The sequence below is a fragment of the Leopardus geoffroyi genome, chromosome A1, assembly GCF_018350155.1.
Source record: "Leopardus geoffroyi isolate Oge1 chromosome A1, O.geoffroyi_Oge1_pat1.0, whole genome shotgun sequence".
In the NCBI taxonomy this organism is placed as follows: Eukaryota; Metazoa; Chordata; class Mammalia; order Carnivora; family Felidae; genus Leopardus; species Leopardus geoffroyi.
In genome coordinates, this window is record NC_059326.1 from 80206052 (window position 1) to 80226595 (window position 20544).

The window sequence follows — 20544 nt, forward strand, 5'->3', positions numbered from 1 at the left end:
CATTAGAATCGCCCACGCTTCCTCGTGCTTAAACGCTAACCACCCATCTCATGCATGTTTAACGCCTCATCCTAAGTGTGGCGTTGACACTGAACACTTTGCAGAAAGACGGTGGCGTTTGCAGATGGACTTTCAACCCTGCAGTTTGGACCCGCAGGTTAATTCTGCTCGTGAACATTTGCTGACCCCTCCAGCAAAACATGCTAGGAGGTCAGGGGAGGCAGTGTCCACGGTGACAGGGCCTGGGACCTTGCGGGGGGTCCGAGCAGGCAGGAGTTAGGACCCGGGTGAAGTCAAAAGTCTGAACTCAGAAGAGCAAACCCAGACCAGCTGTAGGTGGACAGCTGGCAAATTCTGAGAGGCAGGCCCGCCCCCGGTCCTCTGCCACCGAGGCAGGTAGATGGGAAACCTCTCTACATACTACACGGTGTTCTAAATATACACAGAATGGCTTTCCCAGAGCTTTCCAGCAGAAGTTATCTGGGTCCTGGGATAAAGAAAACAGTTTACAGATTTCTTTGTATTTGTGCAGGGCCCGCCTGGACCCCCTGGACCAAAAGGACAGCCGGTAAGTCGGTGACGGGGGCGGGGTGGCTTACACACTTGTATGCACCTTTCCTGACCATAGGACCACTTGGTTGACAACGATGTATCGTTTATTTCATGATGAAAATGATTCTGTAGGTTTTTAAGACCAAAAAAATCACATCCCACTGCCGTCGTGTGGAAATCACACTGATGAATGTTTGATTAGCAATGTAGACGCAAGACCAGCTCGTGTGTATCCGAATGTGTCAGTGCACCAGAGGGGACAAAATGTGGCTGTGTTTGTGTGGGGTGGGGAACCAGCGGCATTCCTGCCCAGATGTAACTAAGCTCTTTGTGCTGGAGGGTGACACCAGCCCCCAGGGAGCTAGCCCGTGATTTTCAAGTCAGGCTTGAGCCCAAGGCCATACTGTTCCCACCCAAGAAAGATAATTAAGTTGGATGAAGTACAAGAAAGGAGGTGGCTTGTCAGAACCCATAGACGAAACTAGGGTTCAGTGTCAACGGGGAAAGTTGGATAAATGTCTAAGACCAAGAGCAGGCAGGTGGGGAAGGGGATGGGTGATCAGAAATGCTGGGCTGCAGCTGCCAGTGTGCAAGGACCATCCCGTGGCCTGCGCGTGGCCGGGGACATCCCCCAGCCTGCATGTTCCCATGTCTGCTCTACGGAAACCTCATCTCTTTGGCCTCCGGGGGACCTCGGCGTCCACCGTCCCCCTCCTCTGCTCCCATCACCTCTGACCTGGCTTCCGGCTGGGGCTGGAGCTCATTAAGGCTGCTGCCCCCACCGCTGGGCTCCCCACTGTCTCGCGGCCACGAGCAGGGTGGGAACGGCCCCGAGCCAAGAGAAGCGGATGTGGGACGGGGCCGCCCAGCCCCAGGGTCGCCTCAGATCCCCGCTTGGCTGCAGCACAAACAACCCTCGCCGTCCACCAGGTCACTTCCTGGGGACTTGGGCGGCCGGCTCGCGAGGCAGAGGGACAGCGGGGGCCCCTGGCAAAGCGCATTCTGATCTGGCCCGGCTGCCTTGCTGTGCTTTGATTTCAGCTCCCAGCCAGGTGGGAAAGGAGCAAAATAGCAAAAATTAATTAGGGGCTTTGTGTTTTTTGGAGAATATCTGGGCATCGGAGGGGGAGCGGGGTACTGCAGAAAGAAGGAGCAGATACGGCCCCACGCCATCCGTTGTCTTGGTGGGAACGTGGGGGCCCTGGGGAGGAAGCTGAGTTGTTTGCAGGCCAAAGAAAAGAGCGCTATTTCTAGAACATGTGCAAGTGTGTAGCACAGCTGCTCCTGGACTTGGGGGTCAAGTCAGTTCTCGAACACAGGTCCCCCCCACTTGTGACTCTATTAAGTACGTGACAAGTCGGGGGCCCCAGCCAGAGAATCCCCAGCCCCTAAAGTCATGAAAAGGGTCAGATGTGTTTGTGGAATCAGGATTATCTTACCAAAATGACAAAAGGCTGAGGCGGAAGGGAGACTAAATTCTGATCCTGAGATCCAGGATCCAGGGGGGGAGTGGCTGTTTCCTGGGTCTGAGGAGACGCTGAGACCCTCATCCGTGGAGACCACAGGTGCGCTACCGAGTCCGAGAGACCCGGGATCAGGTCTGGGCTCTGCCGCGCGCCAACAGGGAGGCCACGGCCAGACGCCTGCGGTATCTTCATTCATCGCACGCTGCACAGGGTTAAACGCCGCAGAGCCCTGGCTCACGCAGCAGGTGCAGAATTAATGACACAGCCAACTTCAGGAGCCTCGGGATGGTTGAACAACAGAATATGTTTCAAAAAGCAAGCTAAAACATTCCCAGCGGTGGCAGAGTCCAGAAAAACCGCCACTAATCCGCTATTTTCAGGGTGTCGCTTACAGTATAAAATACAGATTTTCCCCTAAAAGCACACCTGTATTCAAGAATAGCACAGCATTTTCCCAAAGCCCATTGTTTTCATCACACTCACGATACACCGTGAGGTGCCGCTTTCCGTAACTCCTACGTGACCCCAGCCTGCTCCTGTTCATATTATGTGATCTCTGGGCTCACACTTTTATTACGTAGTTTATATGTGAAACTCGCAAAAGAAAAGACATTAATTTTCTTTTGTGTCAAATAGTTTTGGGGAGGGGACGCCAGAATATTATGCAAAGATAATTGTTTGGTATTTTGCAAATAGATAGAGCTTACATCTCTTCTTCTAAATATGTGTGTGTGTGTGTATATATATATATATATATATATATACACAAACATATATATATAAACACATATATATATAAACACATATATATATATAAACACACACACACACACACACACATATATATATATATATATTTCTCTGTGGTTAATGACTTTTAAAAACTCAGAAAAACCATTTCTTTTTTCAGGGCAACAGAGGACTTGGTTTTTATGGACAGAAGGGAGAGAAGGTAAGGAAACATAATAGATTAAAGTGGAGTCCTGCTTAGCAATTAGGAAATAAATCATTTTGATGACTGCTTTCCATGCAGTCTTCTTCTGACCACTTGCATAGGAAATGATCACTGTAAAATGCCGGACTATGGGAAACGCTCCAGTTACAGTGATGGGTCACTGAGACAGTGAAAGCCAACAGTCTAGGTTAGCCCCGGACAGACCTGTGACACAGACGTGAGTGACTTCAGCCGTCAGCAACACCCACAAAGTAAAAGCATTGCCCGAGGTGTCTCCCAACGTGCGGACCCCCAAGGTAACTGAGCAGAGACTGAATGGGAACCACGAGCCAACGTGGAGCTCACTCAGGGACCGTGCTCATAGGCGAGCAGGAACCACGTGGCCATCTGTAATCCCTGCACCACCAACACGCAAAGACCAAGGGCCTTCGAGAGCATCACTTGAGGCCACTCACGTGAGACACCCAACGTGGCAGGTGGCTCACACAAGCAGAGGCTCACCAACACGTAACGGGTCGCACTCACCACAAAACCCACTGGCCACCGTGAACTTTGTGCCGTGGCCTCATTGTTGGTGAATTTTCATTTTGTTTTTCCACTGGGCTGTTTGATCGCACAGTACACTGAGTGGAGTCCAGTACTGCTCAGGTCCGAAGAGAAAGACTTTTTCTTTGTGCTAATACCGTAGAAAAAATTTACAAAGGAAAACGTTGAAAAATCCGAACACATAAAAAGTTACACACCTATACAATGAAATATGACAAAATAGTAAACTAACATAAAAAGAAGAAAAATCTGGGAAGAAATCACTGGGCAGAAGGAAGAGTCATCACTTTAGACAGGATGGAAAAGAAGTGAATGTGTATCATCTCCAAAGAGTTGAGTTGAATGTTAATAGAGTATCGAGGCCCCGATAGGTAAAGGAAGATGAACCAAGACCTCCAGGCAATTCTCAGATACAATGTTAGCAGACTCTCAGAATACTACATTGTGTCACTTTGCTCCTGTTCATATTATATGACATCTGGGCTCAAATTTGTATTCCATAGTCTGCTTGTGGAAATGCCAAAGAAAAGACAATAGGTTTCTTTTTGTGTCAGTTTCTGGCAGATGAAGCCCCTTCTTATGCAAGAATCCTTGTCTAATTGTTGCAGATTGATTCCTTCTGGGATCTGTGCACCAAGTGAGAAGTGTTTCTTGCTAATGACAAAAGTACAAATAAAGCTTGAGATATTTTATCTGTTGAAGATGTTACTTTTTATTCTATAAGAACACCCTTAATGGGCATAGCAGTGGCAAGACTGGAGTAGTCTTTCCTTTCTCGGGAAAGGGTCGAGGTCCCAATCTTGGGACCCAATAGAGGAAAACATTGATGTGGAGACATTCAGCCCTAGTACAGGAATTCATCATAAGGAGATAACTCCACAGAAGCAAATGTAACCCACACTTATGAACAACCTCAACGCTGTTTATGAATAAATTGCAAATGATGATGAATGCAAGGAGGACACAAATAATTTTACGTTGTGATTTTATTTTATACTATGATTATAACATTACAAAACTGGTATAATTTTTGTAATATACAAAAGTAGGAATAGCAGTTTGTAGTGGTGCTTTTGTTCACACCTGATAGTGTCTTTGCAATTTAAAGCTGACTACTTTTGCTAAACCATTCCCAGGGTGACATGGGACAGCCGGGACCCAATGGGATTCCATCAGACATCCACCATGCCATCATCGGGCCTATGAAGGAGATGTTCCACCCAGATCAGTATAAGGTAAAGAGGCTTCAGCAAAGTTGACTGTGTTTCCAGTTGAACTAAAAGAAAGGAATTTTCTCTGATCCTTTTAAAACAATCACAAAGTGGGGAAATCTTAGTACCCAGCTGGCTCATCACACATGAAGACACCACCCATAATCACACAGGTGTACTAGTCCATCATCTTAAAAAAAAACTGTGACAAATTTGCAACAACAGAAGAATTCACAAACAGTCTCCAATCTGTCCTGAGTATACACATCTCCTGTGCAGGCACAGGTTAATGGTCCAAGCATAATTCAGAGCCAGGATGGGAACTATCTGAGCAAAGTGTTGTGTTCCGCAAAAGAAACCTACTTTTTGTCTTTGCTGACAATGGAGCATAACTGTGGGCGTTCTCCCATCAGTCAGTTTTCTGATTTTTATAATTTCCATTAACATTTTCTTTGATTAAAAGTGTACTCTTGGCATGTAAATAAAAATTCAGGGGCGCCTGGGTGGGTCAGTCGGTGAAGCGCCCGACTCTTGGTTTCAGCTCAGGTCACCACCTCACGGTTCGTGAGTTCGAGCCCCGAGTCGGGCTCCATGCTGACAGTGTGGAGCCTGCTTGGGATTCTATGTCTCCCTCTCTTTCTCCCCCTCCCCCCCAAAAAATAAATAAACTTTTTTTTTAATTAACACCCCACTCTACCACTCACTCACTCAGACAGGCCAGTGAACCTTCCCCAGTGTCTGGGCTCCCTTGTGCCAAAGGAAGGTGGTCAATAAACTCAACCTCATAATGCTGCTGAGTGAAGACCACTCCGTCAGGGCAAAGTCCCCAATTTGAGGTCACAGACAGTGCCTGGGACCAAAGTGAAAATCCCAAACATGGGATCTAATTCCAACTCTCAAGTATCTGTCCAGATGGAGATTGGGTGCTCGACCGTGGCTGGGGGAAGGCAGGCCTCCAGGAGGAAGTCGCTCCGGGCAGCTGTGCCTGACTTCACAGCCACGTGACCGTTGACAGAAGGGGCTTGGGCAGTGGCTGATGTAAGGCAGAACGCCGAGTAAAGCATGTCAGGAGCCATCTGAGCTTAGAGCAGGATGTCCCTGGACATCCAGGCAGGAAGGGGACCCCACTGAGTCATCAGGTGGGATCCAGGCAGGACTCTGGCTCCTGCTGGTGCCCTCGCCATCAGCCAGGTAGGGCCTGTGTCCAGTTTCAGGACAGGAGCCAAGGGGGGAGTGAGGCCAGAGGACGTGTGATCCCTGCCAAGGTGCTCAAGCTTCTGCATCAGATTTCCTTCAGCTTCTGCAACAAGATGGGTGGGGGACGGGGGCCCGGCCAGCCTGCAGGAGGCTGCTGAGAGTGACAGGGATCCTGGGTGCCATCTCAGCAGCAATGAGGGAAAAAACCCAGTGGTCACTGCATTTCTTCCCCTGTTTTAGACCAAGAAGAGTGGGAAAAAGCGATCATTTAAAATTGAGCCTGCTTCCTAAATAAAGCCTGTTTAGCTTGGGGTTTTAATATGCTCCAAACGTTTCTTTTCCCCCGAGAGGACCTTCCTAAGGCTCTTTTATTCAAATGAATGCCATCGCTGGGGGCCTCTCACGGGCACATCCTCTGCCACTGCACGTCACCATGGGCCTGCGCTGTGGGCGGGGGGGGGGGGACCGTGCAGAGAGCGGACAGGCAGCCTCCCCATTCCACCAGACATAGCATGGGATTTAACTGATATTGGGAAAGCCCAGGAGAAGTCATACTTCTTTTCTCTTGAACTTTGAAGCTGCAAAACGTGGGAGTTGTTTATTATGAGCCACTCGTAGTCACTGTTTGCCGTTGCATTAACTACTTTTTGGATGGTGAACCCCATCCGTCCTTTCTACTCTTGAATTAATGCTCTTTCTGACACTTCACTGTCTTTGCAGGGCGAAAAGGGGAGTGAGGGGGAGCCGGGAAGAAAGGTAAGTCGAGCAGCGGCCAGGTTTCCTCTCGCTGGGAGGGTCCCCCCAGCCCCCCACCCGGCCCCCACTCCCGGTGACCACGCACAGGGCTCTAGCAGCATCCACCTGTGACACCGGGTGACGCTTTGACGCTTCTTTTCAGAAAACAATTTTAGAATGTCTCCCCTTTTGCATAATACACACCAGCTAACCAACATCTTCTGGGGTTTGTGACCTGAACGTCGGTGCTTTAAGAGAGCAGGTGCACAGGCGGAGGGACGGCGGGCTTGAAAGTGGCTTCAGTTCTGGGGCCAGCACATCGTTGCTATGCTGTCTTCCGTCCTCGTCATGCCTGCCCTGTATTCCCAGCCCTCCTGGGCGTCACCTGCTACGTGACAATGCCAGTGGTGTCCTGGAGCAATGCTAGTTCAGGCCACCTGGGGGACTCTCTGTGACCCTGAATCGTGCTGGGCTGGACTGGGGACCCCAGGAGTCCCAGGGGGCTAGAACACCCGAGGGGGTAAAGTGCACGGGCCAGCTGCCTCACATCTTATCTCTCCTCCTAGGGCATCGCCTTGAAGGGAGAAGAAGGAGTCATGGGCTTCTCGGGCATACGGGTAAGCGATGCATCCCATAACTGCAGTTTGCTCTGGTTTGCATGTTAAGTAGACTGGATTCCTCCGAGCAGACTTGAGGTTCCCTGCGAAGTCAAGCTAGAGGCACAGAGAGGTCCCACATACCCTCTCCCCTCACCCACGCACAGCCTCCCCACTGCCAGCGTCCCTGCCAGAGTGGCCCGTTGACCGCGGCGGGCAAGCCCACAGTGATGGACACACCCTCCCCCCCAGTAACCATGATGTTGGAGACTCCACTGAAGGAGGGCGGGGGCAGAACACAGAGACATCTCTGCCAATGCCAGTGAGGCTGCCTTAACCCACGGTAATGGAAGTGTAGACTGTCCCCAACACAAGAAGTTGATTCTTGTTTCCCTGAGAGTCTAGGACAGTGGGTGGGGTGCTGGGGGTCACGGGAGTGTCTCCCCCATGGAGATTCAGCGCCTGTGGCTCCCATGCCCGAGGGCAGACCTCCATCCTTAGAGTGTGGCCTCAGATGACGCCTGCCACTTCGGTCCTCCCTCCATCGGCCAGAGCTCGGTCACCTGCCACACCTCACTGCAAGTGCACTGGGAAATGTGGCCAGAACAAAGGCAGAGTGGCCTTGTGGTGGCTCTCTGGTAGCCACCGCCACTAAAAGGACACGTGTTAGAATCTTGGAAAATAAGAGACCCCTGAGAAAGTTGGAGTGCAGGTCTTTTAACACCTCCACCGGATGAACCATACCGTCTTTCTAGACTTCTCCGTATTTCTTTAGGCAGTAGGCATGATGGCCCACCTCCTTCAGAAAATAATTTTGATACTTTCATAGTAAAGCATTTCATGTTAGCCTGTGTCGGGGGCGGTAACAGAGCCCTCCGGGAAATGTTGCTGTCCATTCTGAGATGTTTTTGCTTCCGTTTTCCGTCCCAACCCAGGGTTCTCCTGGCTTTGATGGCGAGAAAGGTTCACCAGGACAAAAGGTAAGTTTGACGCGCCTGTTTATTTCACCACCGTGCTTTGGAGATGATTCCACATTAGCACGGACACATCCACAGAGCTTTGGTAGCGACCTGCACGGCATTGCGGGAAAAGGACGCACCGTGTGCCTAACGACCCCTCACCGTGGTTCCCAGCTGCTTGCTGTTTGCAGCCGTCACACGGTCGACAGTATGGGACACACCTCTTGGCGCCCGTAGGCCAGGATTTCCATCATTCGGTCCTAGGAAGTGCATAGACAGGCTTTTTAGAAATCAGTTCAGCCTCTGAATCATGACTCCATTGAATCCTGCCAGGGCTCCACCGCCGTGTGGACAACAAGGACATGGGGCTCATCAGTCCCCGTGGGGAGCTCCCCGGGGACTTCAGATGGATGTGGCCTCCGGGTCCGGCTTCCAGCCGGCACTAGCCCTAGACCCAGGCTCTGCTGACACTCTAACCTGCTCGCAGCGGGACCAGCCTCGACTCCTTCCTGCAACCTTGGCTTGTCTCACTCTTCCCGTTCCTGTCCTTTTCATCCCAAACTCAGGCCGAGAAGCTGACACCAGGGTTCCCCTAATTGCATCCACGTTCTCATGACATTCGTAACTGATGCGGGCACCCCCAAAGGCAGCGTTCCTGGAGGACGGCTGTCCAGGCGTACCCCAACCGAAGGCCAAAAGGCCAAATTCCAGTGGAAGGATTTCATTAATCAAGCAAAGAGACAGAGAACTAAGGCAACGTCTACAAGGGACCCGTCTCCACCGCCCGTGGAACCGAAGTTCTGTCGTTCAAACTTCCATCGCTTGCCAGTGACAGGGAAATTATAATTACGGGTTTCTTCTACACCCGGCACTCAGGAGTTACAGATTTTTTTTAATGCAGTTGGATACAGCTGCCCCCTGGAACTCGCTGTTTATGTGAGACAAGACGCCCAGTTAGACATTGACCACCTGGGGCCTCTAACTACTGTGGCCAGATGTTAGAACGGAAGGCCCTCATCTTCCAGGGGAAGACGGGGACACTTCCGGCCAAGTGGGACGTCTCTGTGGGGAGACAGTTTACTCAACCATACAAATAGGAAATGCCCAGGACATGTACAGATGGCAGAGTCCCTGCTTGTTAGGCCGCACGGCACCTCAGACGTGACCGCTGAACCTCGTCTTACTTGACAAGCTGCCATTACTCCTAGCGACCTGTTCAGTTACTGATCTAGTCCCCAGATAATTCCTCCTTGACCGCACAGCCCTTGCCCCCCACCCACCGCCACCCCTGTTGTTATGTCTGCACAGAAACACAAAGACAACCTGTTAGGTGGTTGTGTTGACTCTTGGTGTGCCAGACAATCAGGGTTGCTGCCTGTGGTCTCACGTGCACCTAAGTACAATCTCCCCCTTTTATTCTGCTGAGTTCTACATAATACTGAGCCCACCCCCATCCCCAGTCAATTCACCTGCTGCTGAGAACTCACAAGGAAACTTCTAGATCATTGTTTTGGCTTTTTGGGGTTCCAGCAGCCAACAGGGAGACCTGTGGATCGATAGAGCCAATAGTGAGAGACATCCTGAGCACTCTTCCATTTTGCCCTTTCCCCTGTTGGTTTTCCGAAGCCCCCGGCTCATTCCAAATGTTTGCTCAGACGTGTTTCGGAAACGTTGGTGCTACTGTGGCTTATGCAGCACAGGTGGTGAGCCCGTTGTGCGGAGGGAGTGTGGGGGGGTACCCACTACTGCCCAGTGATGGCATCACCCAGCCGGACGGCGCTCAGGCACATAGCACGAATGCACGTCTGGCCGCATCCAGCGCGGCGTCTGAGCTGAGTTGTTAGGTTGGCGTGCAGGCCGCTGAGAACTGAGCGCCTAGCTGCTCCCGTCGTCGGCGCGCTCTTTCAGGACTCCGTGCCTGTCTCGAGAGATGGCTTCCAAGTAGGAGATTGGTGGGACCTCAGAGAAGTTTTCCCTTCACTTCTGAATCCTCAGCTCCACCTAGTGTGAAAGGAAGTCCGTCGACATGAAAGGCCTGCGTGATAAGCACAAAACCAACCCCGTCATTGCTCACGCTAAGCAACAGGACTTTCAACATGTGTGCTCCCGCGTTCCAGAACATCCTGTGAAATAACCAGGCTGCATTTTTTACACCACGGGCGCATGGTATTCTGAACTTGGGGCCTCACTGTACCTATTCTTTGGCAAGAGGGAATGAACTTCTAGGTTTCTTAAAAAGCTTTACATATATACCCAGCTATGATGTGGCTCACGAGGGTGAACGTTCTCTTTCAATAAATATTCAAGGAGATTAGAAAGCAGCACTGAGCACTTTCTAAATGAAGAGAAAAATTCTAAATTAAGGGGCATTAATGCTCCTATTTGGTGCTCATAAAAATTTTTCAAAATCCCGCCTGGGTGGCTCAGCTGGTTGAGCATCAGACTTCGGCTCAGGTCGTGATCTCACGGCTCGTGGGCTCGAGCCCCACATCGGGCTCTGTGCTGACAGCTCGGAGCCTGGAGCCTGCTTCAGATCCTGTGTCTCCCTCTCTCTCTGCCCCTCCTCTGCTTGCTCTCTGCCTCAAAAACGTAAACGCTAAAAAAAATTTTAATTAAACAAAATAATGATGAGGCTTATCAGCCGCAGGTCACATTTGGACTTTGAGACCACAATCAGGGAACATTGGGCACAGAGTGGGTAGTAGGTAATTTTAATGATTTTAATGATTTTAATTTTAATGATTTTAATGATTTTAATGATTTTAATTTTTAGTGTTGTCAGCCGTAATAATGGTATCGTGGTCACTTCTTTAAATTCTGTGTTAGCGGTAAAACTAAGCCCCGAACATCTTTCCTGCAGGGAAGCAAAGGACTGGATGGTTATCAAGGCCCGGATGGACCCCCGGGACTCAAGGTGAGCTCAGTTTTCCTGGGGCTGGAGGTGTGGTCTCCTGCCATCCACCCCATTGGAGGAGGTGTCCTCTGCCCTGTTTAACACTCGCTAAGCAAACACACAACACCCCGCACTGGACAGATGATACGGACACGGACTTATCGCTCACGTGTCCGGACCTCACAGTGCTGCACACCACACAAGGCACATGGAGGGCACACTCGGGATCTGCACCCGGGAGCAGAGGGGACCAGCGGGGCTGTGGGGACAGGCTTTGTAGTAACAAGAGGGTGGGGTATCCTCTGTCCCCAGGGGGGAGTATGATTGGCTTGCTCGAAGAATGGGCTGGGAGGGAGGTGAGGACCAGTAGGTTGAGGACCAGGTGGGGTGCAGCTGGTTGGGTGATGGGGCTCCAGCCAGGCGGGGAGACTTTCCTGCTGGTGGGGAGCATATCTGGTGAGGACAGGGGCACTCCATGGTCAGGCCTTCGGGGGCCCCGGGAGGCTCGAGGACACCAAGGCAGCACTTGGAAGTTTCGGTGTCACAATCCAGATCAGGGTGCAGTTGCATCGTTCCCAGCTTGGGTGTGGCTGCAGCCTGGTATCCGATGGGTGGCTGGGGTACCATGACCAACAGGGCAACGGTCTGCCCTGCAGAAAGTTGTCCCCTGCCCGCTTCTGGTGTTTGACAAGGACTTCAAAGTGAGGTTGGTGCCCTGCCCGCACCGCTGCCTCTTGGTGTGTCTGGCTGGTGGCTGGGATGCCCGGGCATCACCACAGCACAGGGCAGACGGTCCACATTCAGCTTTACTCCCTGGTACTAAGCATAGTTTCCCAAACTCCAAAAGGCGGGCCTCACGTTCTTCCGTTCTCCTCTTTCTTCCTCCAGGGAGAAGTGGGCGACCGCGGCCCCCCAGGTGCCCCTGCGTACTCACCTCATCCCTCCCTGGCCAAAGGTTTGTGTGTGATTTCTCCTGCGTGTCTACATCATACGGGATCCTCTTCTGTCTTGGACACGGAGTCATAAACTGGCAAGAGAGGCTCTCTGAGTAAAACAAAGCAAAGCAAAACAAAAGATGTTTAGAACTTAACCTTTGGAGAATATCAGTCCCGTGTACAACTTAGCTTAAATGCTTAAACGTGGTGTCACAGAGAGGCGCTCATTCACCTGTGCCTAAGAGAGCGCCCTCTGCTGGGTGAGCCCTGCACTTCCGCATACGTCGTGCAGATTCTGGTTTCGCCACCTGTAAAGTCACTGGAGAAATCCAGTCCTTGGGCACATCTGGCCTCCCTGACGGCGGGAGTCCCAGCCGCCTTTGCTGGTTTCTGCCCCATGTGCACCAAGATGCTTACGGCCCCTGCTGGCCAGTCTGAAGCCGGAAACTGGCCATAATCCATAATCCGTACACAGCCACCTCCTTGCAACCTTCGAGGAATCCCCAGGTATTTGTGCATGATGGACTGCCCAGGAGAGGCTCCCGGTGCCCCAGTTGACCCCTGAGTGTACCTGAAAGGTTTTGCATGTGTCACAGCTAATGCCCATCTCGTGATTTCACTCAGCCTCCCAGATTGGCAGGATCGTACCAAAATACGATTTTAATTCTGTGAGAAGAGCAGTGGGCTCAGAACCTTTTTGAATGTGAGTCCTTCTAGGTTCAAAAAAAAAAAACCTGTTTTCAGTGCCCCCTCTAAGTAATCATATGTATATTTACTTATGGGTGATTCACCTATGTTGTACAAAGCTCCGGGATTTTAGCTGCTATGGTTCACTACTGTATCCCCAATTTCTAGAACAGGACCAGGCAGAGAGTAGGTTACCTGAATGGCTGGACAGTGTATGTACTAAATAATACACGTCAGGAAAGAGTTTTACTTTAAAAGAGCTTAACTAAAGATGGTCTAATGTTTTCTTCCTGCACCCAGTATATGTCCGCGGGTCAAGGACTTGCACCTGCTTGGTGCGAACCATCTGTCAGTTTAAGAACAGCCTTTGCATGTGCTTATCCGCTGTTGGTGAGAACTTAGACTAGCACAAGGCTAAGGACATCCCGGCAGAGCCCCTGAAGGAGTTCTCTGCAGGGTGGCATTGAAAGGACACCACTGGCCTCCCTCCACAAGAACAGCTGTGTTTTGTGCATTCTTGCGAATTAACACATACCGGTAAATGGGTATATTTGGAATCCCTGCTCAACACCTCGGATCGCCCTCCCTGCGCGGCTGGTACTCATGGAGTCCATGGGGTGTCCATGGACTGCGACACGCCTGCCAGGCCAGAAACCCCAGGAAGAGGAACATGAGGTCGATGTACTGTCAGTGGTTTTGGTGAAATGGAAATACTGTCCTTGAGGCTTTGGGAACATAATTTTTTAAATTAACATTGGCGATTTTTCAAAAACGTTCACTGCCCAAGAGCCCGGCGTTGATCTAGCTTCCCCCGTCCACCACCCTATATTTCTAAAACCACACTGGGAAGGCGATGGTTTTAAATTGGTGAGCTGGGGGGCGCCTGGGTGGCTCAGTCGGTTAAGTGTCCAACTTCAGCTCAGGTCATGATCTCGCGGTTCGTGAGTTCAAGCCCCGTGTCGGGCTCTGTGCCGACAGCTCAGAGCCAGGAGCCTGCTTCCGATTCTGTGTCTCCCTCTGTCTCTGCCCCTCCCCCATTCATGCTCTGTCTCTCAATAATAAATAAACATTTAAAAAATTTTTTTAATTAGTGAGCTGGCAGGTGAGGGCTCCTGACACAGGCTGATGAGCGGATTCCCTCAGCGAAGAAAGGAAAATAAATATCTTCACAAAGTAGCTTTGCAGGAGCTCGTCAAATCCCAAAGGGTGGAGGAGACTTGTGCTTTTTTTTCCCTAATGGTTGCAAAGTAACTGAAACAAGTCCTGCTCTTCTTCCAAACAAATGAGAGGGTCTGTGGTTTGCACGTTCATCGTCATCTCTCACTCCGTGCTCATGGCGAGCGTTTCTTTAGGGCTCGCCGGAGCCCGGGCAGGGGTCTGAGTTGTTAGACCATGATGCTTGTTAATTGATTTACTTTTCCTAACCACCCCTTGAGAGGGGGCCTGATGTTAGTCCTGTTTTGCTGGTGGATAAATTGAAACACAGGAAGTTAAGTAACTTGCCCAAGGTCACGTAGAATGAGTGGAGGAGGAGCATTCAGCACCCCCCTGACCCCTGTGCAGAGCCCAGCACCCCTTCCCTGCCCCGCCCTTCGCAGGGAGCCGAGCCCCAGCACAGGTAGCCCAGACTCACACTCTCCACCCTGCTTGTACGCAGGCACACGGGCATCCTTAATTCAACGACTTGCTTTTGAGGTTAAACAAAAAAATTAAAGATCCCATGCAGAGTGATGGCTTTCCTAACACTTGGTAATCCCTATGCGGTAAAATGTCATATTGTCTCATCTTTTCTCTCATCTTTCCCAGTTGTATTCCAGGGGAAAAAATGTGTTGCACAGTAAAGCATTGCTGTTGACCTGCAGAGAACACAGCGAGGCTGCTCTGTGTGTGTGTGTGTGTGTGTGTGTGTGTGTCTGTGTGTGTGTGTCTGTGTGTCTGTGTGTGTGTATTTCAGGATAGGGTTTGTAAGAGGGCTCACGTACGCTATCCCTCCAGCAGACAGCCAGGAAAAGCGGAGCTGGGCTGGAGCTGGGGCTCTGGGGACGAGGGGCCTCATGCAGGAAGCCACCCTCCTCACTTCCTGGTCTTCCTGCACGGAGCCTGGTGCACAGGGGGATCCCCAGGCCTGTCGTTTCTTTCTTTATCCCCACTCTAGATTTAGCTGCTCTCCCAGCCTGACCCCTGTTCACGGATCCCCAGCACTCCTGCCAGAAGCAGACGCTCCCCTGCTCACTGCTTTCCACTTGGCTGATCTCCTCTCCAGATCCCCTCTGCCACCGTCCTCTGCCCTGTCCCTCCCATCTCCTGTCCCCTCAGAGGGCACCTGTGTCTAACTGCCAGGCTGCCGTGTCCGTGAAACCTGAGTGCCAGTGGGCATGAAGCCTCACGTGTCTGTAAGAGTGGGGCTGTAGCTCTCCCCCGTCCCCCACGGCTTTATGAGAATCAGTCAAGTATTGCACACCAAGCCCAGTGCACACAGCAAAAGCTCCACAATGTCACCTGTTCCTATTATTTTTAATCTCTGCGGTCCCTCAATGTCCAATTTCTCCCCAAAATAATCTTTCCCCCTTTTGAAACCTCTCTGTCATTTTATGATATTTATGGGAATCTTGTATCGCTCCTATCTGATTAGGAATGAGCTCCTCGAAAGCAGAGACCCCCATATATTAAACATTCGGACCCCTGCCATCCTTCGGTGTACGAGATAAACGAGTAAATACATGTTTGGTTGGTGAAAGTGTGCACGTCCGAGGCGGGTCCTGGACAGCGTCCTGTTCTCATTTCGAAGTCTGTCTTGATTCCAGGTGTCAGGGGTGACCCAGGATTCCCAGGGGCCCACGGGGAGCCAGGAAGCCGGGGTGAACCAGGAGACCCGGGCCCACCAGGCCCCCCTGGCACGTCCATCGGAGATGAAGGTAAAGGCTCCTTGGTGTCAAAAGACCAAACATACGTCCCCTCAGGTCCCCGCACTGACTGCTCAGTTCTGCAGCCGGAGTCTCTTAACAGACGAGGCTCGGGAGCTCTAATGGACTCAAGTGCATGCACCCATTGTCTTCCCGGGAGCGTTGGGCCTGTGACAGTGACCCTTCCCCCCGCCCCGCCCCACCCCCCGCCACAGGGCCGGGCTGTGCGGTTGACAAGTAACCAGCATGATGCTGTCAGCTGGCCGGGAGGAGCGTGCACAGCCCTCAGACGTCGTGGCCACACTTATGATTCTCAGACCATTGTCGGGGGGCGAGAGGAGGGGCTTTTTTAAAGTTGAAATACGGTGATGGGACCTTCCAACGGCATCGACCCTTAAGGTCCTGACCAGACTGTAAATCCGCGAGTCCTGGTGGCCTCCTGGGGACGGGAATGCCAACACACACGTTACACGTCACAAGTCTCATGCTGCCGGTGGTCACTGTTGGATTTTCAGATGGCAAGAGAGGTTTACCAGGTGAAATGGGGCCCAAAGGCTTCATAGGAGACCCAGGCATCCCCGCGCTGTACCCCGGCCCTCCGGGAACCGACGGAAAGCCAGGGCCCCGAGGACCGCCAGGGCCTCCCGGACTACCTGGGCCAGACGGTAAGTGGAAGGAAACTCAAGAGTGGTGGTTTTCGTGTTCAGACAAAGAAGCCTGGCCCCAGTCAGATCTTTCCTGGGGTTTTTCTGCTAAATAATTCCGTGAACCAATGCGGCAGGCATCACACTAGGGCGTGGCAGGTGCTCTGGGATGCAAACAGAAAGGCTGGTGATGGAAGGAGGGCACAGCCTGGTGAATCTGTTGAGTATCAGCAGGCCCGCGGACATGACCCAGTAGGGCTTGGCTGGCTGTGGGTCCAGTGAGGTCAGCTCTCCAGTGGAAGACCTGAGCCGCGCAGTCTGGAAGCAGGTGCGTGCTGAACGCTGTCGGGTGTCTGTGTGGTACGTTCCATCACCTTCTTCCAGGGTGGAGCCTTCCTGCCTTGACTTGTAGCCTCTCTCCTCTGTCTTACTAACAATCCAAGCAGACTTGATAATCTGTCTTCTCAGCCCACGTGGAGCCTCTCACTGAACAGTTGATAATAGTCGACAGGAAGAGGTGACTGCGTTATCTTAACAGGAAGTGGCCGCCGTTGGCCAAGGTCGAGACGCGAGACTCTGAGCGTCTGTAAACCAGACAACCATGAGCTTCTGGACCCCATGCTGCCTGGGGGTGTCGCTGAACCATAGCAGAGTGGAACTTCCAGGTTCCAATGTTACCCTGGCTCATCTTTTAGCTGAGGGTGCCCCCAGGAGGCAGGGAGACGGGCAGTCTGTCTTTGCGCTTGCCATCAAAAACGGTGATCTTTGCAGCTTCTGAGTTTAAAGGGCTGTTTTCGACATTGTAAAATCCCCTAATGGGAGCGTTCCATCCCCTCAAGAGTTTGAATAGATGAGGCCTTAGAAGAAAACACGAGCGCCCAATTTCTTCCCGTGTGATATGGTCCATAGTTTGTCAGCCTCCTTTCGAAACATCTGACTTTCAGTTCCCTGGCACCCTGCCCCATCCCAATAATCTCTGGGAGCTTCCTCTCTTCGGAGAGGGGGAGCCTCACATTGCCAACAGGTAGTGTTGGATTTCAGTGTAAAGGTCAGGTTCAGATCTGTGCTTTCGGTGCTTTGGGAAGACTGCTTCTCTTTGCCATCTCTAGAGGAAAGATGTTGGGGGTTAGAGAAGTGTATCTGCACATACACCTCCCATTGAAAAACCAGCAGTCCCGGGGGCGCCTGGGGGGCTCGGTCGGTTAAGCCTCCGACTCCGGCTCAGGTCATGACCTCACAGTTCATGAGTTCGAGCCCGCTTGGGGCTCTGTGCTGACAGCTCAGGGCCTGCTTAGGATTCTCTCGCTCTCTCTGTCCATCCCCCCTACCAGAATAAATAAACTTTAATAGAAGAGCTGTAAAAATATCAGCAGTCCCCTCTCTGATTCCACTTGGTGTTGCACAGATTTCTATGTAATGTGGTTCTCCTGCTCCACCTCTCCTCCGACCGGCAAAGCCAAATTGTCACATTCTTCTGGAAATTTTTAGGTGCAGATATTCCCCTGGAATTTGCCAAATCATTTGAGCAGTGTTGTCTTTAATATATTTTTAGCCTGGAAGTAATATTTATTCCTGTGACATCGTTGATAATGGCTAAGTTTCTGTGAGCATGATATTTCCTGAGCAAATGTTATCTGTTAAGTTTTCCTCTCTGGGAACAGAACATGATGTGTTAAAATTTTTTTAAGCACGAAGACTTGCCTCTTCAGAAGACTGACTGAAGGCTGACCTTGCCCCAATTCCTATAACCAAATTTCGCTTTGCTAAAGATACAAACACCATCTTGTTTTACAAATCCTGCTCGGTTAGGATCGTGATTTGCTAATGTCAGTTAGCTGTAAACAAATCAACTACTTTCTTGTGCGTATTTTATTCACAAAATACATAGAATAGTGTCCAATAACTTTTATCAACTTACGATATTAAAAGCATAGAACTTAAGTTCTCCTTGAAATATTTATTCTCCCCTGTGAGACACGTTGTTTCCCAATTGCTTTTGTAAAGCGATCTCTTGCACAAGAAGTAGCCAACCACAATGACCTCTTAGGATTTTTGTGCATAATGTAATATCAGTGACCTTGATTCCCACAGAGCTCTCCAAGTCTCCCCCTGGAATGACATTGTTGGATTCCTTTCTTGTTAACCGCATTTCATCCTGCTTTATGTGTTGCTACTAATGAAAACCAGAATTCTTAGCCTTTTGCCGTTCCTGTAGAATCAAACTGTGTTGGCAGTTTTTCTTCTCAGCTAAATATTTTGCCCGCTCTTGGTTCGAGCCGAGTTCACGGAACCGAGGATGGGGGCAGTCCTGTCGTCTTCTAGAATAAGTCAGAATGCTGACAGCTTTGTTGTGGCCACTGGCCTCTTCAGGAGAATCATCCTGGAAATGTCTAAGAGGTGCACTGCTGTCCTATAGGACTTGCCTGAAGTTACGAATTTATTAGGCAAAGAGAGCACTTAGGAAAGAGGCAGGATGGCCCCTTACGATGGCCACGCTGTGCCTGTGACTGGATTTGCAGTGTCAGCAACACCCAGGGTTTGTGTCAAACTTAAAATGCCAACATCCCTGAGATATCCGTGGTCAAACGCCTACCTGTGCTCTGCACTTCTCACAACTTCAGGAGATGTAAAATAAAGCCCACAAAAAAAAAGTATTATCAAATAAAAAGGAGGCATCTGGGTGGCTCCGTCGGTTGAGCGTCCGACTTCAGCTCAGGTCATGATCTCACGGTTCATGGGCTCAGGCCCCACGTCGGGCTCTGTGCTGACAGCTCGGAGCCTGGAGCCTGCTTCAGATCCTGTCTCCCTCTCTCTCTACCCCTCCCCCACTTGCGTTCTGTCTCTCTCTCCCTCTCTCTCTCTCTCTCTCTCAAAAATAAATAAACATTAAAAACATTTTTTAATTATAAAATAAAATAAAGCCCCCAAAGTCACCGCAGCCTGAATGCCCTTGGCCTGGTCGCCAGTGACCTGAGGAGCAGGTCCCAGGGCTCCATCTTGCTCATGGGCACAGGATGCAGGTATCAGGCTTTCTTCCTGGGCTGGCCCTCTGTGCCCCCCCTCCCCGCTATCTCACTGGCTGTTCTCTTCAAGGCGCCTTTGCTGGCCCCTCCTTCTCCCGCCTACACAGTCTGGGAGGTGACAGGGTTCCTTGAAGTTTGGTCTTGGACCCTTGTCTTGTACCCCCACCCACTGGACCCCCCAGTTAAGGTGACCTTAAGCTCAGGCCGTTTGCCCGCACTCCCTGTGTCCCCGATCCAGTTCTGTATTGAGCCCCCGACTCTCACAAACTGTCATCTGTCACGTGGCCACCTGGCTTGTCTCGCAGACATCTCGAACTTTGTGTGTCCACACTGAACTCTGGGTCTCCTGCCACCCGGCTCCCCGACCCGACACGCCCCGTGCTGGGCCTCGTCCCCGCCCCGACACACACACACAGACCTGGAGCTTGGGCCACAGCCTCGCTCGCCCACACACTGGACCCATCGCCAGGTCCCACGGACTCTGCCTCTGCAGTCTGTCCACCACTTTTCCCCCACGCCCCCTGTGCTACTCGAATACACACCACGCGTGTCTGCTATAGTCAGCCTGCTCATCACCAGCCTCCACTCAACTGTCTGCAGGGGTAGCATGTAGATTTTTAACCCGTAAACTTGTGTGACGTCCCCTCTCAGAACTCCTTAATGGCTCCCTATTGCCCTTGGAGAAAACCCCAGCCCCTGGCGTTACCCTCCAGTTCCTGGCTTTCCTCCCACCTCAGGGGCTCTCGGGTGCGCTGTTCTCTCTGGAGCGATCCCCGGTGCCCACGCTCGGCCAGCTCCCTCTTGCTCCTTGGGTCCTGGGCCAGCGCCTAGACCGGGCTTTCCTGACCCCCCCCCCATTCTGAACGGGCTTTCTCTACTGCTCTCCCTGACAGCTCCCTGTTTACGTGGCACCGGCCCTCATTTGAACTTCCGTGTGGGTTTGTTCACTAATGTGTGTCTGCTGTGTGTCCACACGTAAACCGTAGGCACCGTGAGGGTCTGCGGTTTTCTCTCCAGCTGCAGACACGGCGCCTGGCTCACGCAGGTGCCGGATGGGACAGATGTTGGACGCCCGAGAGCGAAGGAGAGTGATCATCTTGGATGCGTAGGGAGAGCGAGCCACACGGGACAGTAGTCGTCGCCACCCTTCCATAAATATCTATCCCTACTTGGGAGGCTGCTGACATTGAAATCCTGGTGTCCCTCTGCCAAGCAGTTAGCAAACGTTAGCACGGGTGTTTC

At 51.5% G+C, this 20544-nt stretch overlaps 1 protein-coding gene across 2 annotated transcripts in view; it reads left to right on the top strand.

Moving 5' to 3' along the window:
* The window catches only part of COL4A2 (collagen type IV alpha 2 chain), a 172563-nt gene that overhangs the window by 110517 nt on the left and 41502 nt on the right, over nt 1–20544 (top strand). For both annotated transcript variants that reach the window (XM_045482019.1, XM_045482009.1), the window contains exons 11-20: nt 533–568; nt 2929–2970; nt 4656–4754; nt 6648–6683; nt 7229–7279; nt 8194–8238; nt 11078–11131; nt 11999–12065; nt 15537–15647; nt 16151–16300. In XM_045482019.1, coding sequence (XP_045337975.1) covers nt 533–568; nt 2929–2970; nt 4656–4754; nt 6648–6683; nt 7229–7279; nt 8194–8238; nt 11078–11131; nt 11999–12065; nt 15537–15647; nt 16151–16300 — 691 coding nt within the window. The remainder of the gene's footprint in view (nt 1–532; nt 569–2928; nt 2971–4655; nt 4755–6647; nt 6684–7228; nt 7280–8193; nt 8239–11077; nt 11132–11998; nt 12066–15536; nt 15648–16150; nt 16301–20544) is intronic.